General features: G+C 38.2%; 1 protein-coding gene across 1 annotated transcript; it reads right to left on the bottom strand.

The window, feature by feature from the left end:
• Window positions 1–27,053, bottom strand: FCHSD2 (FCH and double SH3 domains 2; the record flags this gene model as incomplete). Its single annotated transcript, XM_009583214.1, has 10 exons — window positions 1–833; window positions 2,796–2,878; window positions 3,041–3,170; window positions 4,124–4,344; window positions 4,713–4,890; window positions 5,023–5,106; window positions 5,900–6,034; window positions 11,170–11,331; window positions 25,126–25,230; window positions 26,937–27,053. Coding segments are annotated over 10 exons (1,299 nt in total), but the record flags the coding sequence as incomplete, so codon positions are not given.

The following is a 27,053-nucleotide window of genomic DNA, read 5'->3' as shown; positions in this document are numbered from 1 at the left end:
CTCTTCTACCAGTTGGTTTATGCTATGGAACAAGATGTTGCTACTAATTCAGCACCTCCATATTAGATACTCTATTACTAAATGTACTGCATAAATATTAATACAAAGAACATTTAGTTCTGTTTAACTGTTAATTATTGAAGAGGTGTGCATTAATGTAATTAACGCCATATGATCTGCATCAGTTTTCCTTATCTATAAGATTATTTTCCTGTTTCTTCCTTTCTGCAAGGGGATTAAAGAGGAGCCAGCCTCTCCTTATACTTATTTTTCAGTTCCCTTTTTCATTCCGCAAGATCTGATTAATAGCTAATCAGACAAGTAATGCTACTTGAAGAATTGACAATCTTTAACACATTCCTATGGCAACAGTAATATACTGTACTAATGCACGTGATGGAAGTACGCTATGACTAAGTTGCATGAATGAGGCTCTTTCCTCAGCCTCCGTATAAAAATTGACCATCTTCAGCCAAGAGAGAAACCTGCTCCAAGGCAATCCTCTGCTCGCTGTTTGGCCCGTCTTGGTTTGTGCTAAGAGAGGAAGAATGATGTATAGAAATCAAAACAAAAAAAAGGCACAAAATATTCATGACTGTGGGAAGGAATCCACCACGTCACTGCCACATAGAATCCTCCCTATCTCTTGCTCTATTAAGTCTTCATCATGCAAAGGTGCCTAAAAACAAGATTGACCAAATACCACGTTTGGTCTTGATTGTAGCACTACTACTTAACTAGTCCAATCATTACACCAGAGTAATTTCCACGTCCTCTATCTTCTCTGTTGTCCGGCGGTGATGCTGTGTAGGGGGTGGTGGAGCTGCTCGCACCTGAAACAGCCAGAACCAGCCTGTAACTATCAGAAAACTGTCAAAATTTCAGAACTTGTATAGATTAAAACTGCAACTTTGGGCTTATACCTGAAGATGATGCAAATATACAGATCGTATATTAAGATCAACAGAACTACAGTGAGTAACCAGCTGAATTCAGGTCCATCAGTCTCCAGTTAAACCATCAAGGCTCTTCGTAACCTGTCACCACTCTCAGGTGATTTTTCTCCAGGATGACTGGCAATCATGACAGTGTAAATGAAACGAGGAAAATAACCTATCTATTTCGCCTGTACCCACAGATAATCCGGTACATAAACCTGGGACCGACTTTGGACTTTACATTAAATGCTGAAATCTGATGACGCCCTTGCCTGAAACGTACATGGACTGGAAACTACAAGAATGCCTTGTTGCATCTAAGCAGCTTACCCATATTTAATCAATCACTGACCTGAACAATATCTGAACACCTGAAATCTGATGCTATTTTTACACCCTGCCACATCAATAGAGTTGTTATTGCTCCTGACAGAGATTACCTTAAGCACTAACAGTATTTTATGCAGGGTTTTTATCACATGATTTCAGAATACACCAGAGTGACTTGCTATGGAAAACATAAATTGTGGAGCAACACCAGAACAAACTTCACAATATTTTCAAACCAGGCATATATTAAATGTGATACTAAGAGAAATCCTTTTAATTAAGGCATGATGCTGTCGTAATATCTTGAAAAGACAGTCAATTGCAAGAAACTCATTAAGTAAATATAAATCTACAAAATGGAAAAGCTGAATCACTGTCTTTTTACAAGGGAATAAGATAACGTGAAACTTCTCTGTTCAATACTTAAATACTTAGCGATGCAGTACTATCTCTGCCTTGCGTATGTCAATGAGTAAGGCTAACTCACTGACTACTGCAATATTCAGAATATAATTTCTGAATATCCAAAAATGCTCTTTTTCTGCAACCTCATTCATTGAGAATGCCAGAAAAATACAAATGTTACATCTTAATGTGATTTGGTTTAGGACTTTGAAACCCCCAAAACTTGATTTCAAAGTTAATCCTAGGAGATGGACTTTGCAAGTTCTAAGTGATTAAATTCTTTCTTTCCTTTCCTGGCAAAATCTCTCTTTCTAGGCAGCAAAGACATCACAAAATATTTAGACGTTATTGTTAAGAATTTTTAATCCAAAACCCTCAAATCAAGGAGTTCAGAAATAAATTTAACCCTAAATGCAATGGAGTCCCAAGGACCATATAGGACGTCTGGCAAGCAGATTTGTCTGCTGGCACATTGCATGGCTGGCAACACAACCTCTGGAGAAGAAGCAATTGTACAAATCATACGATTAAACTGTTCTGGCATTTATTTGCCACCTCTTTTTTAGTCCTGTTTAGGGGTTATTACTTGTAGCAAGAACAGAAATAACCTCCCAATGCCTGAAAAGGCAGTATAAGTTTCTCGACTAACACCTATATTATTATCATTATAGATGTAATTTCCTCCCAGGTTAGATTTCATGATTCATATGCCTCACACAGAGACATGCAGGTATGACATCTATGAAGGCAGGTACAGAAGGACAGGTTAGATGAAGGACAGGGGACGGGTAAGATTAAAGGTCATCTTTAAACACAGTGACTTACTGTTTAAACAAGTGCAGCTTTGTTTTGTTCTAGTGTTCACTCAAATAGCTCTCATGTTCTATAGCTTTTTGACACATCTATGGTATTATCAAAGGGGAGCGAACAGACCTTTTCTCGCAGTATTCACCTGAGATACCGCATTTTTATACATAGTAATTGGATTTGCAGAACACAGAGAGCCAAATTACCAGGTGCTGTATCACCACCCTGCTTTGAATGTGTCTATCCCGATTTACCTAGACTTGGCCTTACAACTTTGTAGCATCAATAAAACAACAGTATTTGTTTTTAACTTACAGGTCGCAGTTTGCCGTATGAAGTTTCGGGAGGAATTCGCGGAGGCTGTGAGAATCCAGGGGACTCTGAACTGAAGCTGTTTTCTGAAAGAGTAAGCAACAACCCATCACAAACAAGCCACTCGGTATTGCTGAATTAACTTTATGTTGCAAAAAAAGCTTCCCCCCTCTCCCCCCCCGAAATGTGAACATTCCAAATTAAACATTTAGGTGAAATGTTTCTTTTACTATCACAAAATTCCTTACCGTTAGTTGACGGTGATCTGGGGAAGTACTGAGAACCTCTTTTATCTGGACTGTGGTAGGGACTAGTGGGAGGCTGGTCATACAGTGGCAGCGGTGGAAGGGCGTTATTAGGCTTCGGAGTTGGGGATACCTATGTTAAAAAGAGAGAGGGGCTGCAGAAAACCTTACTCCTCGACAGTTTTTATGTACACATCGAGGTGCAGTAAGTTCTCTGACACATCAGTATGCTAGGAACTTTCATTTGGTGAAAAACTATCTGTCAGAAGTGCTCTCAGGTACGTTTGGGAAGGAAAGCCAAGATATCAAACAGTGATTATATATTTTTTTTAAATCATAGGTTGCCACTGAGCAGAAATGTTCATCCTTTCGCAGATAATTTAGACAGACTTTTTGAGGGTTTTTTGAAAAAGTTGTTTGGCCAAGTGTGCCTCTCCACATATATTCACACAAAAGCGTTAAGATCACGAGTTTTATCCCAACTCAATTGCGTATGTGTCATTTAAATGTTAAGTTTTCATGGTCTTCTCAAATCAAAGAACAAAAATACCGGAGAAATTACTTTGTAGGGAACATGGAAGTCCAGTTTCTAACACCACAATTACACATGAGAATGTGTCTGATTTTCTAATATGATATAAGGATTAGAGAACTATAGTAAAATGAGGATATTTTTACAAAAATTACTGTAATACAATATTTGGCAGTATTCTGCCCTTCAAAAATTGAGAGGATACAGAACAGATTTAAGTATGAAAACATTAAATTAGGGCTGAGAGAGCCTGTAATTCTCTTTTTGCCAGGTTCTGTTTGATATCTCAGCCTATGCCATAAATTAATTACAGGACTGTGAATTTTCTCCTTTGGTTCATTTCCTTTCTGCCCAAGTACTTTCCTTTATTCACACATCTGTTACATTTGCCAAAATATATCAGTTGATAATTATTAGGCTCGGTAAGAAACTAAAAGTTTTTTTTTTCTTCTTAGATTGGTTCTTCCTAAAGAAGCAGATCTTTGCTGCCTTGCAAAATCGCCCTAACAAACTAATATCATACGTGCACGGTAGCACCGCAACTCTTTACATACCTGAATATCTCCAATCCACTGAGTCTCTCCATTTTCTGAGGCCGTAAGCTCTTCAACTAATACTGATGGGAACACCCCAACGCGTCCGTTGAATTCTCCTTCCCAAAAGCCATCATCATCTTGATTTTCCTTGTTCAAGATGCGGATGATCGCTCCTTCCGGGAAGGACAGCTCATCATCTGTCTGGCCCTCGTAATCATAAAGTGCTTTTACAAAACAGACTGAAGAATGGAAGAGGGGGGGGAAAAAGTGTAATTGGCATGAGCTTAAAAAAATAGTAAGTACTATACATACTTTTATGGTTGGACCCATGACCTTAAAGGTCTTTTCCAACCTAATATGATTCTATTTGACTCTCTAATTGCTGAGTCAAATTATTTTAGTTTTCCTTAATTTTAGTTAATCTCAACTCTATCAGATAGCCATGTAAATTGCGCAGATTTGGTAAGAGATCGATAATTACTGAGAACAGTTGTACTCAGATACAGGTCAAATATGAGAAATTCTCATGTGTAACATCCGAACCCGATATGCAGAATGCTTTCGAGAACAAGCTTAATATACTATTTATTTATGTACTGGTATTTACCACTGGAGTCTCCATTCAGGCTGCCTGAGACTAAGTCAGCCTCAGTGGAGTTATTTGAGGTGTGTGATCGACTATCCAGTGCCGCAAGGGACTGTAGCATACTCAGCAGACTGCTGGATGTCGGGAACTGCAGGTACTTCTCTGGCACATAACCCACTTGACCCGCTTTGTTCCGTGCCTGTAAGTAAACGACAGAAAAAATGCTCTGCTTTTGCATACTACTCTGAAAATAATCCAGATACTTTCTTCTGTCCCAAGTTCTATTTCTAAAAATAATAGTGAAAAGAAAACAGTCTCAGAAAAATGATACCTTTACCCAGTCTTCCATATCTCCGTCTTCAATAACTTCCAACACCTCATGTTCCTCTATGGTCAATTCATCTGGCTGAGAAGCCTGAAGTATGTAACAGGAAGATTAGAAAATAAAAGTGTTTTCAGGTGCACGGGACAGGCAGTGTAAAGAACATTCTCATCCAGACTTTTATTAAAACTTATGTTTTTTTAAATATTGAAAATTTTACGATGTAGCATACTTTAAAACATATTAATAAGGGTTCTTCTGTATACCTACTGACATTCACAAGACCCTTTTTCACTCAAGAGGATAGATGGAAGCACCCTGAATACCACCCAGTGCGTTGAACCCTATTTACTTTTGAAACCCTAATTAGTTCGTACTCTAAAACTAAGTCTGCCACTGGCTTCGGCTACCGCAGCGGTGTGATTTACAACTGACCTAGCAGTGCTAGCAGAAGTAAATAGCATGAATGCAGTTTGTCAGCAAAGCTTTAACTCATGAATGGTGGTTTCACTATTACAGTACAAAGAAGAGCTTTGTTGTACAGCATACAAACATGCCTAACACTGAGAAGGCATTCCCAATATAGCCACACCGGCTCAGCAACAGAAATTAAAACCTCTTCTAATGGCAACTGGTCTCCTTGAAGCCACACACGGACAGCTCTACGTACTTCAATTCATGCATGGACTTCAGTACTCTGCTGAACTGTAGCATAAATGTGTTTCACAACATCATGAATTTCACAACTAGATATATTTAATGCGCACCATTATTGAGCCAAATGCTCACATTTTACCTCAAACTCCCACAAAACATTTACATCTATTATTTTTTTGTTGCTTAATTCATTTTTGTAATCAAATTAAAAAAAAAAAAAATCACAAACCTTATATGAATAAACAACTTTGCAGGTGAGAGGATAATTTCTTAGAGTACCAGAAGGACTAGAACTACTGTCATCAAAAACATCCATACTGTCTTCAAACTCTTCACCTTCTTCCTTTTCTGCATCAGCATTAATCTATTAAAACAAATTAAATTTAGCATTATACCATCAAAGAAAAATAAGTGAAGACATAACAATAAAAATGAATTGATCAATATTCTTCAGTGTGGTTTTTTTTACTACTTACAATTATTGAAACTGGACAAAAAAAGGACGACTAAATAATATTCAACATACGATTCTCAAATAAGCAGTCATCAAACAAGCAAATACAGGGAAGTGAAAGAATAAGAGCTGTCACCAAATTACATCTTTGCTTAACTCAGCTGTATTTCTTCATTCAAGCACAGGCCCGTGGACTTTAAAAACAACACAGAAGATTTTGAAAGCTCCAACTCAACTGCTGGACAGTTGATCTATTTTTTACATAAGCTGTGAAACAGTGACTAATGTACTTTGGAGATGCCATTTCAGAGCAACAGCAAGTAGTTTAATGGGAAAAAGAGTCACTTACTGAGAATTTATGCTATTAAAAGATTAATGCACCTGCGACTACAAGTTATAAAATGAAACTGCAGTGGAAATACTTAAACTTGAAAAAATAAAAATAAAAAAAAATCAGCCTTCCAGCTGGTGTATTCTGCACAATAGATATGCTGCAGTTTATAAAAAAAATTCCTTGGAGAAAGAATGATGATTAAAAACTAGCTATGAAAGTTTAAATAAAAACTGAAGTCAATACACTGGAAAAATACAAGTTTCTATAAATGTAGTTTGGGCAACGTTGACATGAGCTGTGCTTTGGCCTTCTGCCTGGATTAAATTTTGAATAAACACTTTGTCTCATGTGAAAATAGGCAAGTCCTTTGAATCAAAGGCAACACTGTTATGTATTTGCTATCCTTCCTTTATTTATTCCTTATTCCTCATGAAAACTAAAAGGCTGATTAATCAACAAAGAGTTAGGCTGAGACCGAAAAGGCACTGTGCAGGCTCCCTAAACCAGCTGTGTCCGTACCTCTGCTCTGTAGCATCTTTGCTCTTCTAGACCTGGAGTAGAAGAGCACAAAGCTTCATCATTTTCTGACTTAGATTAATTTTTATGTTATGATTTCTAGACTACGTCCTTGTAATTAATATTATTTTTTCCCACTCATTTTCATTCAAGTGCAGTTTGCGTCCATTGCTACTTTTAAGTTCACGGATGTCGCGGTAACAAAAAAAAAATCACTATCCTACCTAGCTAATGCTTTGATATATTAACAGCCAACTATAAATTATGGCAAATTAAAGGTTTTCCCCTCTAGTTCTTAACTGCCTTTTGCTGTGCATGGTCTATGTCCCAGCAGCCAAAGCTGACATTCAGCTGACAGCCGTATGAAACATCATGGAAATTAGTGTATCATGTCTAGAAAGACTTGTTCGTAAAACATCTGGTCCTGGTTTTCTAACACAAGGAGGAAAAATACATTTTAATTTTCAGTGTGTGGGCTGCTCAAACTCCTTGAATAGAATCATTTGCCAAGTAGGCATACAGAGGGAAAACAGCACCAATGATACAGAAAACTTAGCAGTTTGTTTCATAAAGCTCATTTTTCTACAGAGTCTGGTAATGAAAGACAGCATAAGCAAAGAATAAATACATCAACCACAAATATAGAGAGCAAACATAAGAATAAATGCAGGTAAGAAGGTGACAAGATAGCTTGATTATACATATGAAAAAAGGTATGCAAATATCTATCTTGTTTTGTTGCACATCCTGCCCAAAAAAAGATTCGATACCAGAAAGATATACCAAAAGCCCTTTTTTATCCATCCTCGGAAATGCAGAGACCCTGGCAACAGCAGAGAACATGTTTATACCGAACCACCTCCAATCTAATTTGGATGTATGACCTGTAGCAGCTAAAAAAGGCTGAAATTTCCCACCAATCCACTAACAGAGTGGCCTGCCGGAGCACCCGAAGGTATCGATCAGTCAGAGCCAGTTTGCAATACGTGTATTTAGGCACAGAAACCACAATTTGCTTTGCACAGGTTGCTGGTATCAGATGACAATCAGGCTTGAATACGAACCAGTAACCTGAGAGTTGAAAGATGCTCTAACCTTTTACAGTTAAAAGATGCTATATCCCTTTACAGTTATAAAAGCATCCATTTTCACGTTCACTGTAAACGTACCAACTGCAATCTTTATTTCTAACTCTGCAATACTGTACTTCTACTGTACAAATGTTTCTTCTAATTGTACCGTTTCAAGTCCCAGCAAACAGAAAACAAAACACAAACCCTATAAAGACATTATTCTCTCCTCCTTTTTTGAATAAATTACATAATATTTACAATACATTTGTTGTACGCAGTGTAAAGGTTTCCCAACGACGTTAATATGTAAGAGTAACATTGCATACATTTTCCAGATTACAATTAAAATTCAAAATGACAATTAACTTTTTTGGTCATGTACACTGGGAGAAAAAAGTATTCCCTCCCAAGATTACGCATTTCATCATTATATCAGAAAGTGAGCCAACTGGATAGGTGATGGGATACTAACTCCTTCAGCTTGTTACATTACTGTAGTAGGTTAAATAAATACAGTGATATCAAGCCATTGATGCTGCCGCCTTCTTTTTAGCTCTTTGAAAGAAAATATATCGAGAGCTTTGCTGAAAAAATTGCAAATACCAACACAAAGCAAAGTTGTGCGTGAGGTAAGGATGGCAGATAGCTGGTTTCTGAACATTAAATACTGCCCGCTCTTCAAGGATGAAGTGAAAGCGCTGCTTGTTATGTGCTGCAGTAATTCTTCTAATAATTGCAAGCAACGTAATTTCGGTAACAGTTCTAAGAATTCCATCTACAGGCTGTCCTCATCTGGCCTGCCAAGGTCAACAGCATCTTTTTTTATTCGGGAGCGTACGTAAGTGTAAAAGGGGAAAATAAGAATCAGAGTTTAACCTCCCACGCTGTGGCATCTGCTGGCTCGCCAGGGACTAGCACGGGGTTTGGCTCCAGGGCCAACTGTTGGCATGTCTGATGAGACAGAGAACAAGGTGTTGGGCGGAATCCAACATGCACAACGGGAAGTTAAAGGAGGTGGAGTACAAGAAGAAAGGAAAAAAAACCACTGTTAAACACAGCTATGTAACATATCCTCATCTATCCTGGCTAGAAAGGATCTGAAATGAAACGGCACAAGAATTCCTTTGGGATTTGGGAAGGCTGAAGCTTGCTGAAGCATACTCCAACTTTAATCTCTAATTATACTACTAACCATGGGAATAAAGCACTGCAAATCACTGTGAGTGTGTTTGAGCTCTGTGTGTAACGTCCTAGAAGAAACATCCTAACACCCTGAAGAAAGCAGAGTGGATTCAGGAGTCTCAGGATTTGCTGAGACTCCATTCAGTGCTTGCTCACTTTTTTGAGCTAAAGTTGACATAGACGAAAATAGCTTGTACATCCAAGAAAACCCCCTCCTTCTAAGGGTTTGCCACCATTACCAAGAAAACAATAAAGAAGCAGAAAAATGTGAAGAAACATGGAAACGAGCAGGATTTTTTGTGTGTAGATACCACATACTTGCTGAAACGGAGATTTTGTTTCTCTTAGGTGGTCAGCGAAAGCAAGCCATTCTCCAAATCATTTGCAACGCAATGAAAAATCACATTCCCATTCCCCCTGAAAGTTTTCTTATACAGAAGACATGTTTTGACTGTCCAAAGCATTTAAGATTAAAAAGAATGTGTGAACTAAGTAATTTTAATAGTGTATGAAGACTAGTTAGGAAAGTATCCACATGCAAACCAAGACTTTATAAAAGCCTCTGAATTTTGTTAAGTATTAAATATATAAACACACACAGAAAATTCAAAATTTGTTTGAGGCAAACTGACTAAACCTTCAGGAATTTTATTTTAGTTGGTTACTGGTGAAGAGCAACAGATTGGTTAGTTTTGCTGCCAAAGGTGACAGCTCAGCATCGCATGCCATGTAGGGGGATTAAAAAAAAGAGAATATGAGCTCTTTTAGCAGTTCCCGTTTTCTGAACAGGGTTTCTTGGTTCAGGCAGCTGTTTGATTCAGCTATCGCTATTGTTTTTTTAAACATATCACTCTTCACGGGGGAGAGAGGGGAGAGAAATGAGAGTTTGCTTTTTATTCTTTCTTGAATTGCGTAAAAATGTGCTTTCTTCCAAGCTAAACAGATGGGAGATGACTCTGGCCTATTTTGCAAACCAGCTATAAACATTGCAAACACAATTAGTTTTACGTACTACTGAGTAAAAAATCGTTACCAATCTTCCACTGATCGAAGTTGCTTTTTAGTTCAATTTTGGGTATACTGGATGAATTTTCAAAAGAGTTAGCGTGACTTTGGACACAGCAAGACATATTCATGCAATTGAATTCAACAGCTTAAGAAATTACCAACTCTTAGGATGAAATGCAGTAGTGATCAGGTTTGCAGTCTGTTCCAATTTAACTTCAGTACTGCTTTAATGAAACTAGTTATTCATAAAGAAAAAGTCAAATATTTAGTGTATCTCAAATAACAGGGCAGTAACTTGCAGGTGAATAGCGGTAACATCTAAACCTATGCCAAATCTTTGAGGGAAATAGCTAACCCTGCTCACAGGAATGGACACCCGTTTTCCAAAGCCTTTAAGCCTTTCCCTGATTTCTAATGAATCAAATTTTAATCTCAAATATCCAACCAATTTGGAAAACAGGCTTTGCTTTCTCGATGATGCTTTCTTGATGTTAAACCACACCACTTTCACTGCGATCTGCACATAAACGACTCTTGAAGAGATGATGTAGAGTCTACATTTTTCTAAACATTTGGAAAAATACAGCCTTTCATCCAAGTATCTCAGATAACATCGTAAACCATTAATGAAACTTTAAAGAAACACGCAGACATTTTTCTTTTCAGGACATGGCAAATAAATGTTATGGCACTTATCCAAGGTCAGAAAAATCAATCTAAAGTAAGCTCAGCAACAGAACCCAGAAATCCCTTTTTTTTTCCATGAAATTCAGACACATACTTCAGCCACATAAAGCTACAAGATTTTGCCAGCTAGCTAACAAACAACCAAATATTATCAATTCTGTTTTATATTCAGTATTAAATTAGGAGTTGCTACTAGGAAAGAGCCACGTGGAGACAAAGCGAGTTTTACACGTTGGAAACCGTACCAGGTGTGAAGAGCCATTGTTGGTCACTGAAGGCAGGCTGGCCCAGCGTTCGTTTTCCAGTTCTTCCATCACTTGGTTCATTGCGCTTTTTAGCCACGTATCCACAGACACACCGATCTGCTTCAGCAGATCAAGACGGGCTTCTGCTTTCAGCTTAATTATCTGAGGAAATAAACACGCACAAGTCAGAATTCTTTCAAGATTACATTTCTCTCCTTGCCATGATTCAAATGTGTTATTTCCTGATCTGCAAATTACTCGGGTGGCTCCGAAAGCTGCTCCACGCGGAAACGAGTCCAGTTCTTCATTTCCTTGCCTGCAGGAATGTGGTGTGAGCCAAGAGACAGGAATGGTTTTCTAGAGATGTAAAACTACAGGCACAGCCAATTTCACAAGCTGGTGTTTTTAAAATAACATCTATTAGTTTATGCTAACTTTCTATTCATATATTCTAGTGGTTGGTTAGTTTAGATTATTTTCGAAGCGCAAAATCGCAGATAAAACCCAGAGCTTCACAGTATTTTTAAAACTAGAGATACTCCTGGGCTGCAGACCCTGGATGCCATCTTGGCTGGTGATTAAACTGGATGTGATACACAAATAAAAATGATGTGATACACACACACAAACCCACCAACACCCAAAATGAGGCTATTTTCCATCAGTGCTTGCCAGAGATCACAGGAAGCTTATTTGTTATGGAAACAGAATATCTTAATAATTCCAAAATTAAATAAATATCACACTTCAACAGTTTCACGATTTTTGTCTTTAGAACAGAATGAAAATTTAGGTTTTCTGACAGCTGGGTTCACTTCAGCATCCTGGCATGCTTTCTGGCCAACGGAGCCAAGGCTTTAACAAATCCATGGCAAACCACCACCCTAATCCAAATTATTTAACAATCTAAACAGAAGGAATGGAAAGAAGAAATGAAGAACTTCAAGAAAACCAAAATTCAGAATTTCAAGACAAGCAAAGCAGAATTTCAAGAAAAGCAAAGCAGAATTTCCAAGATTGCCTCAAGAAGTGGGGGGCAAACCTAGGAATAAAATTGAGGACATTTTTGTCCAGTCCAGCCCTATCAACATCATCCTGTTGCACTTGCTCATCAGAGGAGCAAAAATCAAGTGATTTACCAAAGGTCCTTCAGTAAGTCACTGATGGAGGCAACAACAGAAACCCACTGAACTGCCCTGGAGTTTTTCCTGCATTTCTGTTCACAGCATCATTCATTCTTAGCAAGTTACTGTGCAAGTAGCAAAGTTTCACCTCCCTTCTCGCCCTTCCAGCCCCTTCCACAGAGAGCAGAAGCACCTTACTTCAGCACCACTGCCTGTATCGATAGAGCAAGTTACCAGCGGCACTGGGAAACCACGCAAAACCAGCAAAAATAGATGGGTCTAAGCAAAAATTAGAGGGAAATGACTTTTTCTGTAGTGGCTGAAGCACAGTAGATCATGTAAGAATATATGTACAGTGAATTACAATGCCAATTGGTGCTACATTGAGAGATTTTTATCTCTCTTATGAATATCCTTACTACATACAAAATTTTGTGTTGAAATGATACTGGTATTTTTCTTGGTTTTGACATGCTGCTGCACTTTACTATTATCTTTCTATTAAGAAGATAAGTCAGAAAATAAATTACTATAACTTTCACTCAGCTGAACCCCCAAACGTGGGTCCATTTTAATTTTAAAACTAATTGCGAAGGTGACTTTAAACCTGTTTCAAACAACAAAACGCCTTTTGAGAGATATTATTTTTAATTCCGTTTAGAAGAAATGTGATTTTTAAAAAGTACACAACTTTAAAGAGTAAAATTTATTATGCGAAAGGTATCTTCGTATGGGTACAGCTGCATGCACACGCTCTCCCACATAATTAGGTATGAGGAGACTGAAGGATCGGACAAGTTTGAGAAGTATTTCCCACAGGAAAAGCCAAAACCATTTAGCCAAGTGAAGTTTCCACTTCTCTGTGCAAGCAGTCTTCAGGTGAATGATTAACGTGTACTGTAAAAACGGTTCATATAACTGAGAAAATGAGGAAAAAAGTAAAATATATTAATATGCATCACACTACTTCAGTCAAGAGTCAGAAAATACTGATTTAAAAAGAATAAAAAATCCAAAGATTGATCCACACATCAGCATTTACATTTGAAAGGCAGACCCTTTCAATTCAACTGTGGCATCAAGCAACTTCTGAAAACCTTGTCAGTCAGTACGGCCCAAGCCCCAACCCCAACTCTGTAAATATGTACAAAAGCAATACCTATGAGAAGGTCTGAAATCAGAAGTGTTAGATGGTGCTAGAGTTTTGAGTTCCAGGCGTGAATGGAGGAGGCATTTTATCCCTTTATTGGTCTTAGAAAGGCAATGCCTCTCAGTTTTTTTCCTTTTCCCCTACTTATATTAGTTTGTATATTTTAAAACTCTAAGATCATGGAAACAATAATAATTTTAATTAATCATTAACCTTTTCTTTGGAAAAATTTGTTTTAGGAGCACTTATCAAATTGAGAAATGGATTTGTGTCACTATATCAAGCTAAACAGAGAATACGCTTTTAAACCAAAGATGTTAGCACAGAAGGATTGCACCAAAAAAGCTGAATCCAGGGATGCCAATCTCTGCACGTGAACACACCTCTCTCCTCTTAGTAAGTATTCAAGACTTTGAACAAAAACGCTTTCTAAACACATCTGCTTTGAAAGAAGGGGAGATGAGTGGCTCTGCAGCACCCAGCGAAGATGAGCACTGATCCTGCCTCTTATTTGGATGCTCCTACCTGCTTGCCTGATGCTGGAGCACGGTCAGCTCCAACCTTGGCAGCTGCATATTAACACGCAGATCAGATATCTGTAGTGTGAGAACAACCTAGTCAAAGGCAATTGATTCATATGGGGTTGATTTGCAACTGTGGTAGGGCATGGGTGGGTTCGTGGCTTCAGTGGACACATCATCCTTTTATTTTTTTTTTTTGAAACTGTGATAGATTGACTTCATGCAGGTCATTTGCTTTAGCTTGTTAATGAGAAACTCCCCATTTTATCACGTTACCAAGCTGAGGTGCCTCTGTGTATATATATACTTGTGGAGTAAAGTAGCTATCCCCTAATTTGTCTTTATATTCAGACATTATGTTACGAGGATTTTCCATATGCCTTCAACAAAAGTTGCCTAGGAAATGATCAGCCTAGTTGTTTTGCTGTTTTACCTCGTTATGCAATTTCCAATTAGCTTGAGTTATGCAACAGCAATAAACATTAGTCTAGGCATGCTATAAACATTTGTAGTTCATATTAGTACTCAGTCTGCTGTAAACCATGTTGTTTGTACAAACTTGTTAGCTCAAATAAACAAGCTGCTCCAAGATCCTTGACTGTACTTGCTAAGGGTCAGACAAGAGTTTTTAATTCAAGGTACCCAGCAAATCCAACCGAGTTACCCCACTCTATTTACACATAGTAGTCTTAATATTCACCAAACATTTGTTCCAAACCACAAATGTTTTGAGTTTCATTCCATTGCAGACAAGCCATAAAAGTACTTACAGTATTAGGTCAGGCCTGCACTTCAAAGATGTATAACGCTATTTACAAGCATACATATATATTTTTACCTAAATAATTATACTGGTAGACCAGGGTTAACAGCTTCCTACCTATATGAGAAAAAAAAAAAAACAAAAAACAACCAGACAGTAGTATAAGTTTACTCTGCTTCTCACACAGGAACAGCTACATATTTAAAAATACAAGCACTTCATTCAAATATCACTATGTCTAAATTAGCTGGGGTTTGATGCTTTCATTATGCTGGAATAAAATGTTAAGAGGGAAACAAGGGATCACCCAGAGGAAATACTGGTGTTTCCACCAGCATCAAGTCATGCAACAAGCTTTGTTGTATGTGTTGCTTTTATTCCTGTACCCAGGCACAAGGTAGGCTCTTCCCTTTGGAAGGGGAGATTTCTGCAAGCTGGAGTCCTGACTTCATCAAGGAGGGACCCACCTGGCACAAAGGATGCAACTTCAGCTTGCCCAGTCTTCTCTTTCAGTTTCTGATGTGGGAACATAGCCAGAAAGTGATGCATTGAAATAGGAAGAGACATGGTGTACTTTGACAAATCACAGATTTGCATTATACTCCAAAACCACACCAGGCTATAGTACCCTTAAAAAAGGATGCACTAGCTCTCAAAGCCTTGTTCCCTCAGAAAGATCATATATTTCAAATTAAAAACTAAATGAGGCTTTAATCATTGATTTTCCCTCTCAACAAAATGGACTCTAGCAGACACACATGCCGTACTTCCTGACCGAGTGACCTCCACTGACAGAAGCGCATAGACTTGAAAATATTTTAAATCAAGTAAGCACTTATATCCCCAGCCACACTAAGTATCTCCAGGAAGGAAAGCACAGGAATGCTGGAATCTAGCACACGCTCTGAAACCTCGGTGCTGCCCAAATTTCATTGTTATTAAGTCTCACTGTAGGACAAATACTTTCTTCTTTAATAGTGAAATTGCTGTTTACAATTACTATTTACCAATTACTATTTAACAGCTAAGGACTGGGATACCTTTACACTGATTTAAAAACTGTCAGCCACCCACCAAGTTTACAAACAGTGTTCTGGGTGGTTCCTGCTTCTCTGAGCTGTTCTTTTGCCTTAGCTGATGCTAGGTTATAAGAAGATGAAAGGAAAAAACCCCAAAGTTTTTAAAAATATAAATATTGTTATCTATTTCTCACATATCTATCATTGCCCTACATGGAAGAAGGAATAGTTTTGTTTATTTACTGTTCCAGTCTTAATTAAGCAAAGGCTTTAGACCTACAGCTTGCACAAGATGAAGATAAACAACTGCTTTGGAAGTCATGAAAATTAAAACCAGCAAGCATACATTACATAGCTGTTCTCTGTTCCCAGAAAGAAAAGGGCCTGTAAGAAAGCGAGTGTTCATTTACATCCCACAAACACCTTGGTTACGAGTCTTTTAAAGTCATTTATAAAAGTATTGGCGTAAAAAGCAAACACAGAAATCCAGCAAAGCTGATCTAATGTGGCCCCTTAAATATTTTGGTGTATGACTGTTAGATCAGTTTTGAATGGAGTTTCTTGAACGCAGAGTTGCTTTATTTCCCACGATTTTTCAGGGCGCAGAACAAGACTGCGACCCCTGCCCATCGGAGAGTGCTTCGCTCCCTGCTCTACGTTCCCTGTGCTTTTTGATCTGTACTAAAGCCACCTGAACACCCCTGCCAAGCCCATATTTCTTCTCTTAATGCATTCAGAATTATTTATTTTAGGCAAAGGTTATACTTACGAGCATGTTCAGATATTAAAATCAGATTAAATTAGGATTACAAGTAGACCTAAACGATCTTTTGTGAGAAATATTTTATTCCACTGCAGTATTTTTCTAGTGGCAGGAACAAAATCATTGAATGGGCTGGACAGTCTCATTTGGCAAATTGTTTTAGCTAAGAAGAAAGCAACATGGGAAGGTTTTGGCTAAACAATTCTGGAAAGATATTATCTTCTTTTTTCCCTCATTTAGAAACATTTTTGTTTAAATTCTAGGCTTTTTTAATTAAAAAAAGGCATTAAAACAAAATAATTCTCTTAATGAAAAATGATGTATCATTTAAATTTTGGACCACCAGAATTATTTGCACAATGATAGGTCGACGTAACCGTAAGTACAGTAAAAACAAGTATTGGAATGCCACAAATTTCTCAAAACCCAATGTAAGCTCTGCCCTGCAAATCAGTTTTAAATCGCAGTTCAGTGCTGTTAAAGTAGGGATGCATGAGCAAATAATCCACGAAGCTCAACTTCCACTGCCTTGTTGATGTTTGGGGTGGAAAGTTAGCTATGCCAAAAACACCCCTATCAAAAAAAAATCCTATCCAACATGACTCACCTAAAATTTGGATCCCTGAGGCACAAACTTGAGCTCAGCCTTGAAAGGGGAGTCTATCAGTAATTGTAGCTGTACAGCGTTGGTCTGCAGTACTGTAAATCAAGACCATATGATGCCAGAGATTTATAAAAAACAGGTAAGAAAGACATTCTTTCTGCTTTAACCTGTGTTTCCTTTGTCTTCTCTGCAGCCAAAAAAAATACACTTGCTAGCTGGCTCCAGGCGAAGCTCCGCCACTGCTTGCAACAGAGTGACCGCTGCGAGTCCTGCAGCAACCTGGAACCACCCGCCCCTGTGAATTCACCTGGCCAGGACCGAAAACCCCAAACCCAAGACTTTTTCTGCACCAGCTAGGGAACTAGCTAATAAATGACATCTTTTAACACAACACTGCGTGTTTTTTTTAAGTGGGAGGATGGGCGGGAAATTTCTACAGATATTACAGCAGAGTTAGTTAATTTATATGCTAAATATTCTGCACGGAGTTAAATCAAACAAGACTGTTAGGGTGAAGCAAACAGGAAATTAAACACTGACACAGATAACACGTCTCAAGAGTGAATGCCAAGGTTAAGAAAACAGAGGTGAAGCTACTAATGGAGAAGAGCCCACCTGCATAGCTCCAGCCCAACTGGCAGGCTGATTTTTCCCAAGCTCCAGCATATAAAAACATTAGAGATTCCTAAACAAAGAAAGCAGTTGGTGGGGAAGGAGATGGAGAGTACATGAGAGCAGTATCGAAGCATTCTGTAGGGTTTAAGAAGTTGTTCCCAGGCTACTAGTAATGGGACCGAATGGAAATTACCCAAATTCTGTAAGTAGAAAATGAAACGTATATAAAATGTATGTATGCAAACCTTTAACAACACATTTCTCTGCAGTCCTGAATGAATACTGGCTCTTAATATAGTGAAAGATGTTGTATACGTAGTTGAAAGATTCAGTAAGATTTAAGCTGAGGCTGGACTAGAGACACCCCCAAAGCTCCTAACCTGAACGACTCCATGAAATGACACCGCTTTCAAACCACAAGTTTAAGAAACTGAGTTTGATTTTCAGTGTGATCCACCTTTCAAAAGAACGGAACAAAAAAAAGACAGGAAGAAAATCCACAAAACAAGCAACACTAATATTCTTGTAGCCCAGACTCATCCCTGATCCCTTTACGAAAAAGATCTGAGAGACAGTCTACTGCCTGAAGTCCTACAGCAATTATTCTTCATCTCAGCAACATTTAAAGTCATGATGACTATTATTTGTAGGATGTTTTCAAAATGACTTATCCATCTGTTTCCATATATAAGGATATCTAGCCTTTACAGTACATAGGGATTTATAAGATATATAGAGAGCAAATATGGCTCTTCAGTTGACTATAGCCTTCCAGGAATCTTTACAACTGTATTTCATCATTAGCTTCAAAACATCTCCGTGTTTGTTCCTGCCCCTTCATCCCACAAAATACCTTCCTCTGTCAAATGTTCACTATTTGTCCTTTATTATTTCCGTGAATTCATATACCCCAGTCTTCTAAAGACTTCCTTTCTCATTGCTCATACCAGAACAGGCAGGTTTATCAAAAAAGTATACTGTGAAATATTTAAGCAGGATCTGAGCATACGGCATGCTCTCCAAATTTCTTATTTACAGCAAGTCCCTGAAAAATAATTATCAGAAAGTATTAATTAAAGATAAAAATTCTCAAATATAGTAATTTTTGCAACACTGCAGTCAGAATGATTAAATGTTTGGGTACAGCTGATAAAGTACTAAGATTTGTACATCTTCATAATACCATAATACAGCTTCAGGGCTCTGATGATGCTCTTCTCAACAACAACATTCGCATCTCTGCAGATGTCCTCACTAAACTGCTTTTCACCAAAAGAGTTCAAAATTCCTGATCTGTGGATGTCGGCGGCATTCTTCCAGGCTAGTCCTCATTCTGCCTAGCCGGAAAGACTAACAGGTCCTACAGATCTCATACCGAGAAGACAATCTGTTTACTTAGCACAGCTCTCCCAAGCATATGTTTCCCGAGCAAAGCCATAGATGGCAGCAAGGGACATTTTACAAATTCAACTTTATTTTGGATGGGTAGCCTTATTCCATTTCATCTATTTTAGTGAAGCATATGGAATTAGCTTTTCTCACATTTCTTATGAGCAGAGAATAACACCACTCTTGCAGCTGAAAGGTTCAACTGCAAGAACACACAAATAACAACAGGCTGAAATGTAGCTACTTGAGATGCAGTAGGACCCCATGCAGCATACGATTAATAGATTAGATCCTAAGATAGAACAGGAGCCCAGCCAGCAAACACAACTGTTATCACAGCACAGTAATAAATATTCATAGCCAAATATAAGGGGAGAGAGAAAACAGCCCTCCATTCACAATTAAAAAAATGAACCTAAGCTTCTGAACTAATCAAACGAAGTAAACAGCACCATAATGAGTCTTAATCAAATTTTATCTGGTACAAATACACTCTTGAGAGTTGTAGATATCCTAATGATGAGACAAAATGCATCCCCCTATAATTAAGTGGAAATAGGATTAATTGCTGTGGAGGCCCCAAGACCTTCCTTGAGCATAGACCTGAGCACAAACGGGAAATCTCCCATCATGACTGAGAAAAATTATGTCAGCCCTGGGACCAACTATACTGCTTGGCGAGACTCACACTGGGCTATTAAAGTATCAGAGTCTTTAGTTTGATAGAAACAAAGTAAGATGAGAGGAAGAATTCAAGTAAACCAGCCTCAGGGTCCAGGATGCAGGCTGAACGAAGGATTATAGAAACCAAGGAAATAGCTTCAACTTTTCTTTTCCCGTATTTCTGCAACACAGATCAGTGGAGACAGTAAATTTTCGTCTCCAACAGTTTAAAGATAAAGGGACACAGGCAGTGGAGAAATGGAAAGCTATTTTAAGGCAAATCAAATCTATCCAACTGGCTGACCTAATAGCTGTAAAATGCCCAGCACCCTTCCTTACTGTTGTCACAAAAACGAAAGCTTAAAATACAGAAGTTCCAGTTCAGTTTCCTGAGTTACCTCAGTTATCTGGCTGAGTAAGTGCAAAGGAGCTACAAGAATAATTTGTTTTCGCAAATTACTGAATTTCAAAGGTGTTGACATCCTTTACAGATGATGCTTGAATTGTGCCACCTTCAATTTAAACAAGCACCCTCTGCTCTCAGTACTTGCCTTTATCAAAATCCAGCCTTGATGCAGCAGTAGTTAAATGCTGTTTTGACAAGGATGGAGTTCCTCTGGATCTAAACTCTACGGTGTAGCATTAGCCACAGTCAATTTTAGTGCTCTGCCAAGTGCCAGAGGTATTATCAGACATACTCTAACATTTCCTTTAAAAACAAGTGAGCAAAATAAACAAAAAACCTTTAACAAAACAGAAACTTTCCATTTTTAAGAAGAAAGTATGGGTTCTGGTTATCAAGTACAGTCATTGTATATCATCTGGCATGTATCAATTGTACAGCAGCACTCTGGTGTAAGCCGTATTTTTCTGCTCCCTGAAACATCATAAGGAAAAATACCTTCCAGCCCAGGGAGAGAGAGATCAAAAATAACCCACTGATCTGTGAATGTGCCAATCTAAGGTTTTATGTTCAGGCACTACATCTTGCAGAAGACAAAAACGTAGATTTCTTCAGTATGTCTTGGTTGTATGCACACTTCTACTGTATTTCTTTGCTGTACCTTCAAATTGTGCATGCTGCCACACCCGTCACGCTTGTCACAAAGTATTTAAGTTACACGTACAGTACAGTTCCTCAGTTCCTCTCAGTTATTAGATTTCAAAGGATTCAGGGTCTCTGAGGAAGAGGGTGATGAGATGAATACATTTATGCACAATACACCCTGGAGAAACCACATTACCAGTATATATCGTCTCTAAAAGGTTCTGACTCAGCTCACGTTGTATTAGGTGGCACACAGAGACCGGTTTGTCTTCTGATAGTTAAGCAGGCTGGCACTAGAGCAATGTGTCAAGAATGTAAAATTCCCCAGGGAGAAACACGCAAGTGGAAGTGTCTAGCGATGACCAAAATAGCTTTGCCAGAAGAAAGGCAAAGTTTAATCCCAATGTGCTTGTGAAGTTATCTTCCCCTTCAGAAATGATGAAAAAAGAAAAGGAGGAAGAAAGTAGATTTGCAAAGGAAAAAGCACCAAAAGAAGCCAAAATGGGATAGCCAAAATGGTCAAGAAGCCAAAATGGGATAGAACAACAGTCACACTACTCCAGAAAGGAAATAAAAATAAAATGCATTTCAAGAGAAAAAACACAAAAAAAACCCACAAAAAAAAACAAAAGGAAGAAAGGAGAACGTCTCTGGAATGAGGACTGACGGTGCACACTATCTAACACACCACAAGAAGAGAGAAAGCATGTGCATGTACACATGCACACGTATGTGACCTACGAATAACATTCAGCAAAATGTCTATGTCTTCCAAGGGCTAGCAGTACCCACACACGATCATTTAGAAACACTAACTCCTACACATGCTGCTCTATAGGTACTGCAGGTTGACGCAACCATTGACTTGAGGAAATTATCTCAAGGTTATGAAATTCATACCCTGCAATCCTTGTCATCTTCTGGATGTACTATCCTCCAGCTGCTTTACTCAATCAGAATAAATAGGAGCTTTCCACGTCTGAGATTTGACCATCATGGCAACAAACAACCGTACATTAACCAACACTTGTTGCAGTTGCGAGCAAAGTTGCATTGATACCTTGGGGGTTTTTTAACAAAATAAAATCTACCTGTTACCATCAAACACTTTCAGACTTGGCACCAGAACATATTACTCTTCCAGTTACAATCACAGCAGTATCCAAAGTTTTGCAGATGGTAAGATTTAATGTGACAAGGTGATAATGAACTGAATAGTGTTAAAGGGCAAATTACTTCGGGCTGTTCACACAGGGTGCAACCATGTATGGTGTCAGGCAACCGTAAAATACCATGCCTTCAGTAACAGCCGCAAATGTAAACCCAATAAGCAGTTCTTTGCATGTTTTGGGGACTTTTTTTTTTCCTGTTTTACTTTATAAATTACATACATCAAACTGACTTTCACAAAAAAGAAACAAAGCCTGGCTAATCTTCCTTTTTCTACTTTGCAAGTCCTCTTTTTCTGAATAACATGGAGGTGCTGAAAAATCTTTCTCGTTCCTAAGCCAGATCCTTCCAATAATTGACCATTGACTCCTGCCAAATCTCCAGACACACTTCTTTCCCACCACGTGCTATCCTGAGAAGGACCTCTTTGAAGCACTGAGCTAAATCAGGGGTCTCTCTGCTTTGCTTTACATACCAGTCACAGCTCCTTCATCCGCAGTGCAGCGGGACAGGGAAAGGGCAGTTCCATGGCTCCCCTACAGCCTAAAAACGGGACTGTAACTTTTTGCACAAATACCATTCCCCTACCCAACCATGAGTAATTCCAAGTTAATCAGTTGGAATGCTGCAAATGTTTGGTTTTCACATACTGAAAAGAATTGCATTACAAAAGAAAACATTTTTACTCAAAGCTTACATAGTTTATTGTTCTATGGATCGTATATGTGCAAAAATCTCTTGTCTAATTAACGATCCTGAAACTACTTAATAGTGCCACTTAGAGGAGTGGGGACTAATAAGGGTTGAAGCTAAAAGAAAAGGCCATCCCTAAGTAAAAGTAAAAAAGCTTACTGAATTCACTTACTGGCTCCTCTTAAAAAAAAATTCTATACTATAAATAACTTACGTGGCAATATATGAAAGTCACAAACACAAAGTGGTTTACACACCTACCATTCAAAAACTCTGAGACAACTTCATGTCTTTGAAATACACAGTAGAAAACTTGTATCAAAAGAGAAATAAGAAAGTCAGTAAAAATCATCCAGCCACTGAGTCTTCTTAGACTCAAGTACTTGGCATTTTCACCATATTCTGTTGTAAAACAGAACACGTGTTAAGTATTAGAAAGATAAGGGATGGTTTAACTAAAACACACCGGCTAGCACTGGAAAACCACAGAAATACATTATTTGTCTATATTAGGTTTCTACCTAATACCATAAAACATATCTCTCAGAGAAAACTATCGATGCTCTCTACCTCTTTGGAGTACTGTTTGGTGTTTATAAGGATGCACGTATATGACTCCGCATTTGCTCCTCAGATCATTAGATCTGAGAATTGCATGCTATTTTTTTCCTTCTTCATTGCTTTTATGAATCACCTTCCTAGCCCTGCACTTCTTGCCCAGTATGTTTCCCAATGGAGCTCTATCCATACCTCTGCTTTTGGAAAAGACTGCTGCCTTCTACAACACACTACAGGGTTTATTTCTGATCTCACATCTCTTTTTTTTTTTAATATATATATAAACCTTCCACTTCTTGGCACCTTCCTTCTGCCCTCAGTTATATTTTGTGGCTGTGGCCAAGGAAACTTGCAATTTTGCCTCAAGCTCTTTTAGGTAAATCTCTCAGAAAAGCCAACCTTCTGCTGGGCAGAAGTCCTCATGTGCTCTTAAATGTCTTCTTTGCTGCATGTGCATAGACAATAACTGGTGTGCTATCCCTGCCTTTATGTTCTCTGTATCATTCATGCAGGACCATGGCCTAATTTCTACTGCGGAGATCCTTCTTAGCCATTACTATTGCAGCACTTACTTTCAAAGTTCTAACTTTTCCAGAATTTAACAAATAAAAACCACTCCTGTCGATTTTTCTCTCCACCACCTCCCCCACGGAAACATGTTATCTCTTTGCTCAGTTTCCACTGATTTATTGGGTTCTGTTAATTATGCATTCTTAAAACTTGCAATCACTTAAGTTCCCGACAGATTTTATTTGTACCTTTTATAATATTTTTGTGCGAGAACCTTCTCCTCTGCAACTTCTTACTTTGGTTTTTCTTTCTTTCTGCTGCTGCGTTTATCTTTCATTCTCATGCTCTCTGTCCTTGCATATTTAATCGTTAACTATATATACGTTGAAGTACCTGGGAGTATAGTCTGTTTGAAATAGTTTACTCAAAATAAAAGGCTATTGCATTTTAAAACACTTTCTGTTAAAAGAGCGGATTTGTTTTAAAGAGAGGCTAACATTTATCACACCAGTAGGAGGAATAATTTTACTCTGTATTTTCTAACCTCTTGAACTGTAAATCACATTCCTAATTACATCAGGTACTCTGAATATCTAGCAGTATGAGGAGCACTTAACTGAAATAATTACGTTTGCTCTACAGTTTTAATTAAGCAACCCACTCAGCTGAAAACTAATAGATTAGTTCCTGTTGCTTGCAATAGGTTTTTTGTGTCACTGCCATGAAAACAGTTAACTTTTACCAACCCAACACTGGCAGTCAAGTATGAAGCTAGTTTATCTTTTCATGAATATTTCTTAACCCAGAACAGGTCTCATAAACCTCTGTAACCTTTTCAAAAGTACCTCAGAGTAAAAGTACAAAGAGATACAAAGATTATTTCAAATGTTTTCCCTTCAACATTACAAATTAATATGTATATCAAAAAATACTAGAACAGAAGGCACATCAGCATATGACAGTTACTTCTAGAAGCCAAAAAGCGTGAAGATAAGAGATACGATTACCATTTTCTGATATTAATTCCTTCAAGCAGAAGGAAACTAGTAAGCTTGACATTGCTTTTTCTCTATTTAAGACAAAGCCCCTAAATATAGATTCTTGACCTTTACACAATAGCGGAAAATGCAGCAAGTTTAATCACTCTTCATCAGGAGTTTTTTTAATGTTATTTTTCTGATCTCGAGTCTTTCATTAAGTTGATTCAGTGATTTGAGAAGTATGAAATCAAGGAAAAAAATGACATCTTAAAATTCGCTGATTTTTAATGCTAAAAGCTTACATTTCCACAAACAAAATTAAATAGCTGTAACATAAATCCTTCTGTGGTAAGAAGCTAAACATGCCAAAATAATTTCCTTCTTACCTCAGCCTTGCGAATACTCTCTCTTGCTTCATCTATTTTCTGCTCCAGTTCTGCTCGGGTTTGCTCAGACATCACAGGCCCATGGCACTCTAGCTCTTCAAGTGTCTGTCAGAAATAAGAAAATACACCACAGATGTAGCAAATGCTAGCAAGCCATTTACATGATAAATACTTATGACAAGTCAGGGAAATTGTTGTTTGATTAGATGCTAGGTTGACTGAGGGAAGTCCATTCCTGGAAAAAAGACGATGACCAAGGCAAAACACCATCTAAAAGCACAGTATTTCACATGGAAATTCCACTTAGGGGAATGTGTCAACATCTTCAAGAAAACATGTGGTATGAATCAACTCATGAATGTGTTGATATTTACAAATTTAAAATGGATATGTTGCTCCACGTCTATGTCAGGTTGAAAAAGAGCATCATGGAGTGAGAAGTTGCTAATGGTAGCCCTGCTGTAGGGGAAGCCAAGACTGGTTTGCTGCATTTGCAGGAATGTTGTGTCCAGAGGAGAATTTGCTGAATTACAGAAGACACGTTGGAGTTTCTTAGTTTCATGTATGTGTATGTTGACTGCATTAGTCCAAATTAAAAATAACAAAAGCATGTGATTGCACAAATCTTCACCAGTTATCTGCAAATCTGTGACTGGTTCAGTCACTATGTATTTTGCATAATATAGTATTTGAAGAAAAAGCAGGAGGAGCAACAGGTGCTAGGACCAGAATCCAGGATCCTCCCTCCTTCCTCTGAGGAGAGTTTTTCCTATCATATTTTGGTTACAGACTCTGTTAATACTTTCCACCCCGTGCTACAACTTCTGTTTTTTGCTATACAGTGACCCAGGTTCAGGAGAAGACAGGTAAGATGGTAAACACTACTTTGGTCTTGCTTCTTGCTTTGTGCATTCTCCTGGGTAGTTTGAGGAATGGCTCAAATCTCTAAAGACTGAAGTGGAACTAGAAGCCAGATCCCCCACTTCCTGCACTGAAGCTCGTTGAATATTATACAATATTACAGATATTATAGTATAGACACATCCTCTTTAACTGAATTTAAAGTTAGGCTTGACCTGAGCATGTGAAACAGATGTTTTTAGGCAGAAGTTAGCACAAGAAGTTAGCACAAGAAGTTAGCTTGGGTCCCAACTTTCTCCAAACAGGAGCATGAGAGCCTTGCCATAGATGTTTAAGGAACTCGATGACCCAAGGAATGCATTTCTACTGGCTGATTTTATTCTCACTCCTAGGCAGTCTCAGCTGCATTCCAAAATACAGCTACCTGAAGCCTACTAGGACGTCCAAATACAGCCCTAGGTTCTTCTATGTTGAGCCACATATTTAGAAATAAATTTATCAATACACACTTAATTTTGTGTCTTCAGATTAGATTTAAGTGCACATTACTCATGGATTTTCCTAGTGTTGAAAAGACTTTTGAAATCCAAATGAATACTTTTTTTTCTATGGGTAATATATACATGATATAGAGGAGATAAGAGGATCCCTGAAACTTTAGTTTGAACAGAAGGACGCTGTGTAGGATAGAGGTAGGTCTGTAAGTTATTTGCAGTAAAGTAGAAGCTGTAACTTCAGATTTATATGGGAATTGACAAACAAAAAGTGTGAGGAGCTGCTCACCTGGCAGTTTGAGTGTACCAAGCCAAGAAAGGATAACATGAAAATGGCAGGTTGCCCGGAGAGATAACAGGACAAAAATAATTCCTGGGTGCTTGTAGCAGCTCCTCTTTCATGCAGCCGGGAGCTGCACCAAGTAAAATCTGGAAACAGAAGTTTTCCTAACCTACCCGTTGACTGTGGATGATGTTTTTGTGCTCACGGGCTACCCGCGTAGCCCATTTCCGAGCCTCTTTGTTGAGGCTGTGCTCTTCAGTTGTTCCAGTTTCCGATTCCAGTTGTCGACT

The sequence above is a fragment of the Fulmarus glacialis genome, unplaced genomic scaffold (assembly GCF_000690835.1).
Source record: "Fulmarus glacialis isolate BGI_N327 unplaced genomic scaffold, ASM69083v1 scaffold12508, whole genome shotgun sequence".
Classification (NCBI taxonomy): Eukaryota; Metazoa; Chordata; class Aves; order Procellariiformes; family Procellariidae; genus Fulmarus; species Fulmarus glacialis.
Note: the sequence above shows the minus strand (reverse complement) of the source record. Positions and strands in the feature narration are given on the sequence as shown.